Source organism: Furipterus horrens, unplaced genomic scaffold, assembly GCF_987537825.1.
Source record: "Furipterus horrens unplaced genomic scaffold, mFurHor1.1.pri manual_scaffold_10, whole genome shotgun sequence".
NCBI lineage: Eukaryota > Metazoa > Chordata > Mammalia > Chiroptera > Furipteridae > Furipterus > Furipterus horrens.
The window spans coordinates 48,413,348-48,429,923 of NW_028327180.1; the positions used below are offsets into that span (position 1 = coordinate 48,413,348).

Consider the following 16,576-nt stretch of genomic DNA (forward strand, 5'->3'; position numbering starts at 1 on the left):
TTATTCTATACTCTTAAACATATGTAACTTTAACAACATACATATACAGTACCACAAAATCCTGCGATATAGTGAAAAATTGGCGATAAATAATTAAATGTAATATTTTTAAAAATCCCACGATACAGTGAGGCCACGATAAGTGAACTGCGATATAGCAAGGGACTACTGTATAACATAATACTGCCTTATTATATGATTACATATAGACATAGCTATCATAAAGTAATATATAGTTTAAATAGTATATATTGTAATATGTAATATTGTAATCATTACATATGATTATATTTTATATTTAATTATATATTACAATACTACTTTATTATTTTACATAATGTTGTAATCCTTTAACATATTATTAAGCTACTATTTTACCTTTATTGTTATTTTTATTATAAGGATGTACATTATATTAACATTTCTCCTTTCTTATAAAATGTAGTAAACTGACTGTTCTATTCTATACTTTTAGAAGCTCTAGGGATATTGGGATATCATTCTATTCTGTGATCCATGGTTGTAAAAATTTTTTCCAGGGTGTTCATATGGCTCCAGCCCCAGTAGATGCTCCTTAAGTGGTGGCCAGGCTCCCAGCTACCCTCTTGCTCTCAATGAAACTTTCTTCTCACATTAACTTCCCAGCTCAGGAGCATCTGTCAGGTGCCTACATCTCCATGAGGAAGGGATGAGGATGGCATCCAGGCGCATCACCCAGGAGACCTTTGATGCAGCTGTTCGTGAGAACATTGAGGAGTTTGAGATGGGGCCAGAGGAGGCAGTGAAAGAGGCTGTGGAGCAATTTGAGTCACAAGGTAAGGTGGTATGTCTTGGTCCAGCTCTTTGCCCAATAGTCTCCTCTAGTCCACTGCTCTTAACATGTGATAGTGCTCTCCTGATGGGGCTTACCTCACCTGGCATGGCAGGCCTGGGCCCTGCACCCTTTCATGCTCTGACCTGAGCAGGCTGGCTAGCTGCTCCCACCTCACTGGAGCCCACCCTCTACTTGCCCAGACCTTACCCGGACGTCTGCAGTGCTGGATCCTTAGAGGGGGGTCTCATTTTGTCATTTCTTTGAAGATGCTTTTCCTAAGCATGTCCCAAGAAATAGGACCACCTGTCTCCCTGCCCCACCCATACCCTGGCTTGAGCTCAGGAGGGCATAAGTGAGTGTCTCTCACCTACCTGTGGTAATATGTGTCATGTTCAAACCAGGCCATGGAGGGGAGTGGTTAAAAATGGGTTATTTGTAGCGATGTGGGCAGGGTTAGGAGACCCTGCAAGCCACAGTAGGGACCTCTCCCACCCCAGGACAGGCCGCAGCAAGGAACAAAGATCATCTGACAAAGGCAGACTCAGGGAGTTGGAAATGAACACCTGCCCTTCCACTCCAGATCAAGAGTCCTTCTCCCCACTGGCCAAACCCAATCAGATGACAGAGGGCAGGGGAGCCCGGGGGTTTATCCTCAGAGATCAGAGCCTAGTGTCCCAGGCACAGAGTGGGATATGGATATTGACAAAGGCTGGGGGGACACTCAGAAGTGTTCTGCACAATGGGGGCTTCCTTTGGAAGTGCCAGTGAGTGCAGGGATACAGCCAGGGTGAGAAGTAATAGGATTCCCAAGAGAGAAGGCATTGGGATCCCCTCCCCTTTCAGCCCATCAGGCATAATGTGTCTCTCACTGCAGTGATGGAGTGTAGCCTTGGTACTGCTCTGCTCCCATTGGCTGGACAGGGCTGAGGAGCGAATACTCCCCCTCCCCTCCATACCTCCATGTGGACCTGGCTGCTAAGTTTGGCCTGGGTGGGAGGTGGGAGGAGTGGGGACCTGGGAAGATCCCAGAAGTCCTGAGTGGGTGGTACCAGCAGAAGGGACATGAGGTGTTACCCTGGCAGGCCCGCAGGGATTATTGCTGTCTCTTGTGTGTCCTGACTCCTCCACTTTTCTGCAGGGGTTGACCTGAGCAACATTATAAAGATGGCACCCAAAGTCTCTGAAGATGGACCCCAGAAGCCCACACATGACATTCTGCAGGTAGGAGAGGGCGGCCTATGTGGACAGGGCTGACCTTAATGTGTGGTCCCACATACATCACCTTGTAGTGGTCTGTCAGGGACACCTTTTCCCTGGTTCCCAGGTGGCAGATGCAGGCTCTAAAGGTCAGGGTCTGCCCAGTGTGGGCAGGTAGGCCTGAGTCTGCTTTACAGCTAGGGCTTTCTGAGTCCATGTGTGAGGGTCTCTCAGGGGTGGACGGCACCATAGAGGAGCCTCTCTCTGGCTTTCTGACCACTGAGTTTGCTCAGAGAGAGTGTGATCATAGTAAGGCTGTCACTTATTGAGTACTGACTACCAAAACATTACAGCCTGTCCCCTTAGCACTTAAACTGGGTCTGTAGGGAAGGCAATGTTGTCCCTGAATTTCTGATAGGGAAATGGAGGCTCAAGCCTGCCCTCGGTCACCAGCGATCCAAACAAAGAAGGTATAGGTCACAGAGGTTAAGTCCTTTCCCTGAGGTCATCCATCAAATAGTGGTAAACTGTTGTAAAACAGCAGAAGGTTCTAGTGTTTATTGTTCTCAATAACAGGCTGTGGACTCAGTTTTGTGCATGGTGCTTTCCTTGTGCTATCTCAGTTATTCTCCCTTTGTGTTAGAGATACATGGTTGAGATTATTATCCCCATTTTACAGATGGGGAAATTGAGATCCAAAGAGAATAAAATGGCTCTCCTGGGAGCAAGGGAGTGTTGTGATAAAAGAAGTTGGAGGAGGCAGCCCTGGGTGTGATCCCATCTCTGACTAAGGCAAGGTGCTTACTTCTACCTGTCATCAGAGTCCTCACCATCTCCTGCCTTACAGAGGTCATTTTATTGTTGTTTTCTTTTGACTTTTTTTGCTAGTAAGGATGAATTTATTATTTTATTTTATTTTTTTATCCCCACCTGAGAACTTTTTCCATTACTTTTTTTTAGCAAGAGAGAAAGGGAGAGAGGAAGGGAAATAGAGAAACATCAATATGAGAGATAAACATCGATTGGTTGTCTCCCATACACACCCAGACTGGAGATTGTGCCTAGAACCTAGGTATGTGCCCTGGCTGATAATTGAACCTACAACTTTTTGGTTGCGGGATGACACTCCAACCAACTGACCCACACACAGGCCAGGGCAAAGATGAGTGTATTTTAAAGTGAGCTTGTCGCCCTGGCTGGTGTGATTCGGTGGATTGAGTGCCAGCCTGTGAACAGAAAGGTTGCCAGTTTGATTCCCAGTCAGGGCACATGCCTGGATTGTGGATCGGTCCCCAGTTGGGGGGATGTGAGAGAAAACCAATTGATGCATCTCTCATACATTAATGTTTCTCTTCCTCTCTTTTTCCCTCCCTTCCACTCTAAAAATAAGTTTAAAATGAGTTGTCTCCTGGCAATTTTTCTATCGGGTGGTTTATCTTTTTTTTCTTATTGATTTGTAGATGTGCTTTATAGATGAAGGATCTTAGTAGCAGTGGTCTCTAGTGGTCATTGAGAACTTCTGAAGTGCTCAGCATTGTGCTAAATGCTTAAAATGAGTTATGACAGTCTGTGATTAGCCCATGTTGCTCATCAGGAATCTGAGGCTTCTCGAGAATAAATGATTCACCTATGGTCACAGCCAATGAGGGGACAGAGCTGGGACCCAGGGAAGCCAAGCTCAGAGAATAGCTCAGAAGTCTTTTACTAGCAGTATAGGAAATCCTTGTTTGTTTATAGACTTTGCTCTTTTATTTTTTATTTCACTTTTAAAATTTTATTTATTACAGATAAAGAATGTGAATATGTTCTTGGCATAAAAGAGTCAAGCAACACTCAAGCATTTATAGTAAAATCTGAACATCCCTGTCCTGTACATCCTGCCAGCCTCCTCCTCACTCTTCCCTGGGGTTGGTGCCACACACATTGGGATTTGCATCTCTCACTCCTTGTTCTCACCTTGCAACTGAACCAAACCCTTCTCACATGCCATGGCACCATTGAGCTCTGCTTGTGTGTCATGGTTATGATGCATGAGGAAAAAGTCAACTTTGTGATGCCATTTGAAATGAATCTGCTATAGTTATGAAGTGTTGCAAACAGACTTGTAGAAATAAAACAAAGATGAAGTCTTGGAACTCTCTAAGTAGAAAGTGAGCTTGGCTAGTTTTATATGTGGGAAGTTGCAGAATAAAAGCTGTCAGACCCTGGCTAGTGTGGCTCAGTGGATTGAGCGCCAGCCTGCAAACCCAAAGGTCGCTGGTTTGACCCCCAGTCAGGGCACATGCCTGGGTCACAAGCCAAGGCCCCACTTGGGGGTGTATGAGAGGCCACTGATCTCCCATCAATGTTTCTGTCCCTCTCTTTCTCCCTCCCTTCCCCTCTCTCTAAAAATAAGTAAAATATATTTTTTTAAAAAGCCCTTAAAAAACATTGGTCAGTCACAGAGAGAATGACCCCACAGTTGATAGACAAAGCCCTGTCACCATGTTGAGTTGTCACAGATGAGACATAACTCTCTCTGCCACCTCCACATTAGCAACTGTCCTCTGCTCAGCCAGCCTGTGGGGGTTTGGGATTGCAGGTAGCACCTAGGAACCATGAAGACAACACCCTTAGCGAGCTGACTCAGAGACTCAGCGTTATGATAAGATCCAGGACAAGAAGAGATTTCCCATAAATTTGGTGGATACCAGAGCACAACATTGCACATTTTCTTTTCCTCTCTTATCTGACTAAATATAGAGTAATTGTAACTCCAGTATATGTGTTGTCAATGGCATTTGTTTTATATGGTTTTTCAAGTTCCTTGTAGGGTTCCTGCTAAAATGCTGCAACCTCTGTTTTTGTTTTTGTTTTGTAATAAAATATATGCAACAGAAAATCTACCATGTTAACCATTCCTAAGTACACAGTTAAGTTGTATTTAGCACATTCACATCATTGTGCAGCCATCACCACCATCCATGTCCAGAAGTCCTTTATCTTCCCAAACTGAAACTGCTCCCCTTAAATACTAACTCTCCGTTCCCACCTTCCCCAGCCATTGACCCTTACCATTCTACTTTCTGTCTATGAAGTTGACTACTTTTGGAACTTCATATAAGTGGAATTTTGCAATTATTTCTCCTTTTGTGTCTGGCTTATTTCACAAAGCATAATGTCAAGTTTATCCATGTTGTAGCAGGTGTCAGAATTTCCTTCCTTTTTATGGCTGAATAATATTCCATTGTATGTATGGATCACATTTTGTTTATTCATCCATTGATGGACACTTGAGTTGCTTCCACCTTTTGGCTCTTTTGAATAATGCTGCTATGAACATGGACTTAGAAAAATCACTTCAAGATCCTGCTTTAAATTCTTTTGAATGTATACCGAGAAGTGGGATTGATGGATCACATTGTATTTCTATACTTGATTTTATGAGGAGCCATTATTTTGTTTTCCAAAGCAGCTACATTATTTCACATTCTCACAAATGTATAGGGGTTCCAGTTCTCCACATCCCTGCTAACACTTATTATTTTCTGGGTTTTTTTGTTTGTATGTTAGTTTTCTTAGAACTATGGCTCTTATAAAACACCTCAAATTTTAATCATGGCACAAAAGTATTTAATAAACACCACATCAGTACAGCTTATCATTTAAAATCAGAATAGCCAAGTGAAAAGTCAGTACAGGTTTTTATTTTTACTTGAAAAGAAATCTAAGATATGCATTAGGAATTGAACTATTTTTTCTTTCTGGAGATGTGAAATCCATGTTTTCTGCTCAATAATGTCCTGTCAAACATTGTGTTAAGCCAGTGTACTAAATCAAAGCAGACAGATGAGCAGTAAAGCTGTTGGCTGTCTCCTATTCCTCCTGAGCTAGACTAGTAGAACACTGTTTTGGTAGGAAGATTTTGACAGGAAGAAGGAATTGCAGACCCTCTACCCCAACATAAAACCTAACAAACTGATTTATACAGAAAAAGTTTAAGCAAACTTGCTCATTTAACATGTTATAAGAAAATGAGAAAAGAATACCTTTAGTCTCCTTCTAGCATAAGCACACATTCACTCGTGCCCAGTAAAATAGGAGTGCCGACACAGAAAATGTTTTCACTTCCATAGCACTAACAACTAAAAAACACATAGCACATAATACTTGGATCTTGAAGTGGATCATCATGGAGGTTCCAAGATTATATGTACTAGATTAACCTGAGTATTCATCTATAAAAATATTTTTTCAATAATGCTTAAAAGAGAGTTCTAGAAACAGTGAGACTACATCAGGACCAGCAAAAGATACAGTGATATACAAAGACTGCAAATGTAAGGCTAGGAATTGCCTTTAACACATAGCTTTTAGGTAAAGGACATCTCTCTCAGTTACTTCCTCAGCCAAGGCTCGCTGTAACAGTAGGAGCTCCAGAAATTTCAAGACAAGCAGCTGGCTTGAGTAACAGTAGATAAGTGCTCCAAACAGTAAAAACCCCAATGAGGCTGAAGAACTGAAACTTTCGTGCTGACATACCAACATGTATGCTGGGGAAGGTCCCTCAGGTGGAATGATGGATGGGGACTTGCTTCAGAGGAGCCTGACTCAGGCCGCTTGAGAGAGATGTCCATTTAGAGAGGAGTCCTAGGGTTACTGAACACAAGGTTTTCTGAAGAAACGATGCCAGGAGGATCAGGCAGATTTTTTTTGACCCATCAATAGTTGATATTAACGAAGAGTTGCAGAACAAAGCCTCTCCCAGTACACTGTCCAGAACAATCTCATTACCTGGAGGTGGGACCTGGTGCTGCAGATAGTTTGGCAAGCTGGCATAGAGGATATTTACACAATGAAGTTACCACTAAACCACTACTTAAGTCCAGAAACATTTCTTTAAAAGCCAGAAAATTGGTAACTGTGAGCAGTATGTCAAATATGTCACCAGCCACTTCATCTTTATAGTGCTGTAAAGTTGTCCAGGCTGCCATGTTAAATCCAGGAATCCATTTCAGTGGCTCTTCTTCAATATACTTTTCTACTAAAGAAATATATTTGTTCAAAATAGGTGTGTAGGTGAGTTTATGCTCTTCTGTGTCTCCAAACTGCTGGTAGTACTTGTCTATGAAATTTCTCTGTAATAACTGGAACTTGTCATCCATGATAATGTTCTCTTAATTATCCAACCACAGCGCCAAATTCTGCATCAGAGGCGGAAGAGGAAAACAGCATGAAGCTCTGTAGCAATTTTCAACCTTTTCACCTCATGGCACACATGAACTACTAAAATTATGCAGCACACCAAAAATATATATATTTTGCCGATCTGACAAAAAAATAGGTGTAATTTTGATTTAGTCACACCAGATGGCTGTTGTTGTGTTGGCTATTGTCGTTTTTTTTATTTGATAATCTAAGGGAAAAGAGGTCAGTACCCCACTAAATAGTCAAGTATTGCATGTTTTAATTCTTTTTTCTTTCTTTTAATAATGTTCTTTGCAGTAGCAGAAACCTAAGCACTTTGGAAGATGAAGCTTCTATGTGTATCTCCGGACATTCCAGAATCAGTTATAGGTTAATGGATCATGATTTGTAGAAATGTAATGCAGATCTTTTTTATTTATTGATTGAGAGAGAGAGAAACATTGATATGTTGTTCCACTTCTTGATGCATTCATTGGTTGATTCTTATATGTGTCCTGACCAGGGATAGAACCCACAACTTTGGCATATTGGTGTATCGGGATAATGCTCTAACCAATTGAGCAGCCCAGCCAGGGCTCATGTTTTAGTTCTTGGTGGCCAGCATACCGGTTGAAAATTGCTGCTCTAGGACATCCATCTCCACCACTGCCATACCCATCCCGAGTGGACAAGCTGCCTATAGGCCTGCTATGTGGCCTGTGGCCCTGGGCCCAATGTCTGTTCTGCTTCTGCTCCATTAAGGCCACAGCTGGGTCATAGCCCGCCATGCACTAGCTGGGCAGAAGGCCTCTACACGAGCCATTGCAGCCACTCTGGGCGCCTGGTGGGAATTAAGCCGTTAGCAACCTCTCAGTGCTGAGCTCACTTCTTTTCTGTTGTTTTGGTAGTAGCCCTACTGAAGGGTGTGATGGTACATGTATTTCATGGTTTTGATTTGCATTTCCCTTGTGATTAGTGATGTGGAGCACCTTTTCCTGTGCTTGTTGGCTATTCATGAATCTTTTTTTGGAAAGATGACTATTCAAGTCACTGTTCTGGTTTTAACCTATTTCTTAATATTTTTTTATCAGAGCATATACTCAGTTAAGTCCAGAAATCTAACTTAGTGAGAGTTGGCTGACAGGCATCCTTGCCTTTTAGGACAATTGAGCAAGATTAAAGCCGTTTGGGCTGATGATGTCTGTAGAACTGCCCTTCACTGGGTAGGGTACAAATGATTTCAGAAGCTCCAGAGGCACAGGTTTGTCTTAAGGCTCCTGTTCAGACAGGCACTGAGGTCATGGAGTTGAATAGCAGCTAGACTTGTCTGTCCTGTTCAGATTGTTTTCTTTCATTATTTTTTTCCCCAAGGGTTGAAAGCTGAATTTGAGTAAATCAGTTATGTGTACTGTGTGGTTTTATTTGGCAGATGCTCAGTAAATATTTGTGGAGTGAATGAGAGAGACAAACAAGAGAAATGCGGTGTGAGCAGGTCTAGCAAAGGCAGCTTTGGCCTTCTTTGAAGAGCTGTCTATTGGAGGGTGTGTTGGTTAGTTATGGGCACATAACAAGCAACCCCAAACAACAGCCATTTTTTAAAAATTAATTAATTTTTAACAAGGTTACTTTATTTTATTTTATCTGTTTTTAGAGAGAAGGGAAAGGAGAAAGAGAGGGAGAGAAACATCAGTGTGCGGTTGCCTCTCACATGCCCCCAACTGGGGATCTGGCGTGCAATCTAGTCATGTACCCTGACTGGGAATTGAACCAGCAACACTTGGTTCACAGGCCGACGCTCAATCCACTGAGCCACAGCAACCAGGGCTCAACAACAGCCATTTTATTGTTTCTTAGGATTCTGTTGGGTTGATGAGCTCAGCTGGACAGTATATAACTGTTTGTCTTGCTTGGAATCTCTCATACTAGAATGCTTAATACATCTGCACTGGTGTGTATGGCTCCTTGGCAGGGATGCTGATAGGGCTGGACCTCTACCTCTATGTGGCCTCCAAAGCCCAAGGCTCCTAAAAGCACAGGTGTGAAAGCTAACATGACAGGAACTGACCCCACAGCACTTCCAGTGCAGGCCCAGACCCCAGGGGAGGGGATCCTGCAGGAGTGCAGCACTGTCAGTGTGGCCCGCTTTGGGCTGAGCTGACACTGAGGTTTCTCCCATGTTTCACAGGCCCTGGAAGACCTGCAGGAATCTGTGGCCTGCTGTCGCCCCCAGGAGGTGTCAGTGCATCTTGCCCGCTTTTGTGAGCAATGCAAACAGCACAAGGCCTGCCACTTTCTGGCAGCTCAGAAGGGTGGCTACCCTATCCTCCTTGCTGCCTGGAAGCTGGCTGCAGCAGGTGATCCGAGACTTCTGCTCCAGGCCCTTAATGCTCTGTCAGCCCTGATCGATGGCCAACCTGATCTCCTAGACACCCAGGGCCTAAAGCTGCTGATGGCCACTTTGGCCCGGAACGTTGACGCTACTGATGTGATTTGTGCTGGGATCCGCTGCATACGCCATGCCTGCCTGAAACATGAGCAGAATCGGCAGAGTCTGGTGAAGGCTGGTGTACTTCCCTTGTTGACTGGTGCCATTGCCCAGCACAGCCACTGCGCTGATGTGGTCAGAGAGGCTTGTTGGGCCCTCCGCATTATGACTTTTGACGACGACATTCGTGTGCCCTTCGGCCATGCCCACGACCATGCCAAGATGATTGTGCAGGAGAATGGAGGCTTGAAGGTACTCATTGAGGCTGCCAAAGGTAGGAGCAGGCGTGGCAAGAGTTAGACTCGGGGCTTAAGACTGCTTCAGGCATGCAGCCCCAGGCTCAACTTGCCTCTCTTGGCTTCATCCCATCCGCATGGGAGCCCTTTATGGAACAGCATCATTATTTCCAGTTACTCTAGGAAAGTTCCAGGCCTTCACTCATTGGCCAGGACCAAGTCCTATGGACATATATAAAGCCATTTGGGGAGGGCACTTGGCTCTGTCCAACCAGATTGAGAGTGGAGAAGGGAGAGCTCCCCAAAGAGAAAAACAAGGGTGTTTTCCAAAGATGGGGGAAATGGTGTTGCATTCACCATAGTTGGTTCCAGGTAGAAGTTTACACTTTGGTTCACACTTGGCCAAAAATTATTGTGCATATATGTGTTTCTGACTCCAGGATACCCATAGTAAGCAAGCAATGGGAGGTTGCAAAGCTGACATTCAGACCCCAAAGCTCTACTGCACCCACCAAAAAAGACATGACACGTCCAGTGCACTGAAGGTACTAGAAGAATGAGTTTTCTTTCCTGGCCTGCCTATGGCTCTGGCACCATAGTCCAGTCTATGTGCAGGACTCTGACCCTGTCTGCCAGAGCAGTGGGCCTGCCTCAGGTTCCCTCCACACCCCTGGAGAGGGTAGAAACAGGCCCTGATCATCTTGGCAGTCAGGCTGCTTTTCTGAGGGGGTCATTTGCATTTTTCTTGTTTATTTACAAAAGCTCATTTCAGTCAGGGTTCTATCAGAGAGACATAACCAGTAGGATATGTGGCTATATAAAGAGAGTTATTGCAAGGAGTTGGCTCACGTCATTATGGAACTTTCAAGTCTGAAATCTGTGGGGCAGGAACTGACATCACAGTCCTCAGGGGTGCTTCTTCCTCCTCAGGGAGACCTCAGTTTCTCTGTAAGGCCTTCAGCTGATTAGATGAGGCCCACTCAGACCATCTGGGGTCCTTTCCTTAAAGTCAGATGGATGTCACCATGTCTAGAGAACACCTCCATGGCACACCCAAGACTAGTACTCGTGGAATCACTGGGGAACACGAACTAATGAACTGACTATCACATTAGCTCTGCATAGATTTTGGCTCCCCACCTGTCCACCACCCCATATTGGCCTCAGTGCAGCCTCTCCTCCCTGTGCCTCTGAGCTTGGTCTTCATATCTTTGTTCAGTTCTGCCCTGTCAACTATCCATATGTCTCTCTATGGTTTCTGGGTTTCCTGTTGCACTTAGAAAGGTCATTCCCACCCCAAGATCATAAAAGTAGTCTCAGATGTTTTATTATAGCACTATTATGGTGGTGTTGTTTTCTTTTTTTTTTTTTAGGTGACATCATTAGTTGGTCTGGAATTTATCTGGGGCATGGTGAGGAGGTGGGGGAAGGAGGAGATTGGGGGAGCAAGGTATCCAGTGTCTTCCCCAGCAGCCAGCAGGGGGTGCTGCAGGTCTAGAGAACCCCTGGTGTTGACTAAGGCTCTCCTGGTATAGGCAGCTACCCTCCCAGGCAGAGGGTGGAGCAGGATTCGAACCAAGACTGCTGGCTCAGCTGTGGCTGGTCCTCTGCCCCCTCCTCACGCCCGAAGTTCCCCTCTTTTCCTCTCTGCAGCATTCTCTGACAACCCCAGCATCCTGAGTGAGCTCTGCAACACTTTGTCCCGTCTGGCCGTTCGCAATGAGTTCTGCCAGGAGGTTGTAGACCTTGGGGGCCTCGGCGTCCTGATGGCCCTGTTGGCTGACTGCAGGGACCACCAGGTGGGCATCCGGAGCTGTCTTAGGGTGCAAATTTGATATTTTTCTCCATGCCTGGGGAAAGCTCCAGCCTCCCAGGAAACTCTACCCTTTTAGGGCCCTGACAGCCACACAGGCCTGAGTCAGGACACACCTGGTCTGTCTGCTGATCCCAGAACCAAAATGCAGTTTCTACTTCTTGGCCCATAGGTGGGAACTAAAGTTTTGGAACAGACAACCTCCCCATCCCACCCTTTCTAACTGTCCATTAGCACCTTTATATTCAATATTTTCTACTAGGAGTAGGAGAAACAGGAATGGGTGTCACTGGAGCTGACCCAGACCTCAGCTAAACTGTGTGGTGCTTGAGTGAGGCCCATCCCTCACTACCTGGGCTTCCCCATCTGTATAACTGGCCAGGAACCCCTACCCATCATTACTTTATGTAACAGTCACTTATCAACCAACCCCCTTTCCACATGCCTAGCTAGGACCAGGCACCCTGGCTGCTAGCGGCAGTGGTCTTGCTGTTCTTGACCTGACCCAGTGACAGCAGCCAGTGAGATTAGTCAGTGCCTATCCTCAACCTGCAGCCAAGGCCAGGGGGCTCTGCTGTTCTGATTGCTGACATGAGCCAATGCCCCCTCTTGTGTGTGTGTGGGAGGGGCATGGATCAAGGTCATTTTAACTACAGGGCCCACTTCTGCTGCCTTCTCTATATAGTGAGTAGTAACCCTGCCACCTGTGCACCCCAGGGCAGCCCCAGCTGTTGTTTAGACTGCTGAACAGCCCCAGACCTTCCCTCAAGACCCCTCACACAATATAGCAACCAGTTAGGCGTGGGTCAATGGAAAGGGGGAGGGCTGCACCAGAGAGTGACCCCTTTGTGCCCTCCTTATAGGACCTTGTGAAGCAGGTGCTGAGCGCCCTGCGGGCCATTGCAGGCAACGATGATGTGAAGGATGCCATTGTCCGTGCAGGTGGGACAGAATGCATTGTGGCAGCCATGACCCAGCACCTGTCCAGCCCCCAGGTACCACCAGGGGACACACGAGGTGGGGCAGTGGGTCTGGAATCCCAGCTTAGTGACTATATTTGAGTGATGCTTTCTATTTCTTCATGTGCAGGTGAGGGAGGAGCAGGGAGGAGGGTGAGTGAGGGGCCTGGTGAGTGAGAGGCAAGGCAAGCACAGGGAGGAGCAGAGCAGAAGAGCTTGTTTGACGTTTTTGTCACCCCGATACTGTTCCTGTTATTAGTCCTGTACACAGATTGACAGTGGTCTGTCCAGGTGAGGTCTTAGGGGACTCATCTGGGAAGTTGGTGATGGCGGGGGTCTGTTGGCCTTGTCTCAGCCATCCCTGTGACCCACGCTGCAGGTGTGTGAGCAGAGCTGCGCGGCCCTGTGTGTTCTGGCCCTGCGCAAACCAGAGAACAGCCGGGTCATCGTGGAGGGCGGCGGGGCTTTGGCTGCACTGGAGGCGATGAAGGCACACCCAAAGGAGGTTGGCGTGCAGGTGGGGGCCAGACATCCCTCTCCCCATCTCCATTATGGATCAAGCCTCATGGGTTCTTATTCCTTCCCAGCTCCTGTAGTCCTGCTGCTACATGTCATCTTTCATAGTATACTGTCCCTGTTCCTCTGTGCTTTCTGCACTTGATTTTTCCCAACAGGCCCTTTCTAGTGATCTGGGGAGGAGGAGAGGATGGGAGAGAACAGAGGGGGCTCTGCTAGATTTGAGGTGGTTCTACTTGCCTTTAACTGTTTTCTAAGCCTCACTGGGGAGTCTTCAGGGCTGAACTATAGGCAGAGCCATGCGCACACCCTGGCCTGAAACCTACGCTTCTCCTTGCAGCCCTGGCTCTCCTGCATCCCACTCTCACACCCTCCCAGCACTGGGGCCTCCTCATGATCCTTAGATACACCAGGCTGTGGTCCCTATGGGGCCTTTGCTCTCCCGGTCCTTCTTCCAGGACACCGTTGGCCTTGGCTGTCCCATTACCTTGTCCTCTCCCAACCACCTCGCCAGGAGTCCTCACACCTCACCTGCTTCTCATCTGCTCTCCCACTGGTGGTGGAAGCCTTATTGGGGTGCTTCTACGCACCCACTCATGGCAGATATGCAGGGTGCAAATGTTAACTGAAGGAATGCCAATGTACGTAATTGACAGATGGGCCCTGTGCATACTCCCTCTTCTCTCTGTCTTGCTGCCTCCCTGCCCTGGGTCCCCTATCAGACTCTAAGACTGAGGGTTCATATGTGAGGGATCAGCCCCACCTGCTGAGCCCTTGCCCACCCTGAACTTCATAGTCCCCTTACCTGGGAAATGGGGGATTTGTCCTACCTCCAGGGCTGCCAAGAGGGTGAAGTGAAAGAATGCATCTGGCCTGATGAGTCACAGAATAGCACCTGCTGAATGCTGGCTGTGGATATAATTGACCCGTTATGTTATGAGGATAACCCCAAAGTCAGATTGGATCCCACCCCAGGGCCCCAAGAACCAGTTGACAACCTTCACCTTGTCCTCTTCCTTCTAGAAACAGGCCTGCATGCTGATTCGAAACCTAGTGGCCCGAAGCCAGGCCTTCTCACAGCTCATCCTGGACCTAGGGGCTGAAGCACTCATTATGCAGGCCCGTGTTGCCCACCAAGATTGCGAGGATGTGGCCAAGGCTGCCCTGCGGGACCTGGGCTGCCGTGTAGAGCTCCGAGAGCTGTGGACTGGCCAAAAGGGCAACCTGGCACCATGACCCAGCCTCAGTCTGAGCTGTGACTCTGGGTGAGTCATGTGACTCAGGAAAGGGGAGATCTGTGTCCTGCCACTCTGTCCCCCAGATTTCTCCCCCAACTCAGCAAGATGTTTTCTGGTGGGCACCAGGTACAAGGTGGGGAATGGGAAGGGAGCACTGGTGAGGCTCTACACTGGATCCTGTGCTCCCCCCACTAGCCAGCAGCATTGGTATCACCTGTCCTGTCCATCCCCCCAGCTCTTTCCTGCCAGTAGGGCCTTGCACTGCCTGGGGGGCAAAGTGCTGTCCGAAATTTGGCAGCCATGCTCGCCAGTCTCAGAGTGGGGCAGGGATCCCTCTCCTGCCTCTTCAAGTCCATTCTTGCCCTGTTCCTATTTTTCTCACCTGTAAATGGGTCAAAGATACCTTCTCTCCTGGCCAGAGGGCAGGGACTGAGGCTGGTCCATCTCTGGGGCCCCAGGCCAGCCAGTGGTGCCTGGTAATAAAAGACTGTTGGTTGAAGGATAGAGTGTTGTCTTCCATGGTGTTGTGGGGGTACTTCAACCAGTGGTCTCAGAGAATGGGAGGAGTGGGTGTTTGGGTGGGCCATGGAGTCTCTGAGGAAAGCGGAGAGGTTTTGAGAACAGCCTGGGATATAGGATCCAATTTTGCCATCAGAAAGGCTGCTAGGGCCATGGTTGGCATGAGCCTGGGGTCTGCGGGTGCCAAGGATGCTACTTCTGAGCATGCATCACCTTGGGGAGTTGGGGAGCTGGGGAGCTCAGCTTCCAGCCTCAACTCAGCTCTGTGGCCTTCAGTAAGTGACTTAACCTCTCTGAGCTTCCATCTGATCCTCTGTAAAACAGGGAGTAGGGGATGGATAGAGAGCACCTCTTGGTGTTGGGGCAGATTTAGGATATGGAAGGTGCCTGGTTGTTTTTGCTTCACCTTGATCACCCCAGGAGGACCATCTTGCACTCTCCCTCCTGTCCACATTGAGGTCCTTGCTATCTGGGTGGCTTGGGCAGCCTGCCTTCGCTCTCTCTAAACCTCATTTTCCCCATCTGTAGGATGGACGTCACTATTGCTAGAGCTGATACCCACACTACCTCCCAAGTGCTCTTGGGGTCCCCAGATAGCTGTGCCTGGCTGATCCAGCTCTCCTCTGCAGTCACACTCTGGGGGTATCATGTAGTCACCTGGCAGCTTGCGCATTCTGGCTCAGCCAGAGTCAGAGCAGCCTGGGATCCAGGCATCGTGTCTGGCCCCTCTCCTCTCTCGGAATCCCCACCTCTCTGCTGGTCATTGACCTTCCCTAGCCTGAGAAGGGCCCCAATTTCACTCTTCACGTGAGCTCAAGCTCTTTTCCCAGAAGGCTCCTGGTTTCCGTGGATATTGGCTGATACAAATAGCTGTGAGGGCATCACCCTGGCCCCACCTCCCTGTTGTGTCCATGTCTCCTCTGTCCCCAGCTGGGTGGGCTCTTCCAGCTCAGTGGTGCTGACATGGTTCTCTGTGTCAGTCACTCTGCCCTGACCCTCCCTCACCAGGGACTTGGCCAGGGTGTAGGAGAAGGATCCCTTGCCTGCTGTAGGCTGTCCTGACTTTGACTTCTGGGTCAGCAATGTGTGTAACCTTGGAACAGTTGTGTGACCTTGGGGCAATAAAAAGCCCTGTGACCTACATGTTTCTCCATCTGTCACAGGAGGGCATGGATGCTGTCAGCCGGTTTCTGAGGAAGCCTGAAGTGTTGTCCTCTGATTCCTGCTCCAGCTCTGCTTTCAGTCCACCCAAGGCTCCCCGTTACTCTTCCCATAAAACCAAACTATACTCCAGGCCCTGCCCATTCTCCGCCCTCATCTTCCCCATGCTCTCCTTTACTCACAATTCCAGTCACACCAGCCTCCCCACCTCAGGGCCTTTGCATATGCTGTTCTCTCTGGAGCTCCCTTCCCTCTGCCCTTTCCCTTCCCCAGCACCATAATCCCATCACCTCTTGTGCTATGCCTCTGACCTGTCACCATCTGAGGTCCCCTTATTTGTGCTTTCCTGTTTTCCCCCCATTCCACATGGGTAGGCTCCTCTCTCCCCATTTTGCTCCAACTTTCTATAAACATTTCTGAGCATATGCCTGAATAAATTAAGTACACAGAGTAGTTGGGGAAAATGCCTCCC

The 16,576-nt window shown here is 47.6% G+C and overlaps 1 protein-coding gene across 5 annotated transcripts in view; it reads left to right on the forward strand.

Annotated features, from left to right (window-relative positions):
• ARMC6 (armadillo repeat containing 6) overlaps positions 1–14,923 on the forward strand; it is a 23,142-nt gene extending 8,219 nt beyond the window's left edge. For 3 of the 5 annotated variants that reach the window (XM_090290043.1, XM_090290041.1, XM_090290042.1), the window contains 7 exons: positions 646–815; positions 1,953–2,035; positions 9,363–9,936; positions 11,552–11,697; positions 12,575–12,706; positions 13,050–13,187; positions 14,210–14,923. In XM_090290043.1, coding sequence (XP_090146169.1) covers positions 689–815; positions 1,953–2,035; positions 9,363–9,936; positions 11,552–11,697; positions 12,575–12,706; positions 13,050–13,187; positions 14,210–14,422 — 1,413 coding nt within the window. In that variant the 5' untranslated portion in view covers positions 646–688 and the 3' untranslated portion in view covers positions 14,423–14,923. The remainder of the gene's footprint in view (positions 1–645; positions 816–1,952; positions 2,036–9,362; positions 9,937–11,551; positions 11,698–12,574; positions 12,707–13,049; positions 13,188–14,209) is intronic. The other 2 variants (XM_090290044.1, XM_090290045.1) reach the window with 2 other exon arrangements.
• The last annotated feature ends 1,653 nt before the right edge of the window (positions 14,924–16,576 follow it).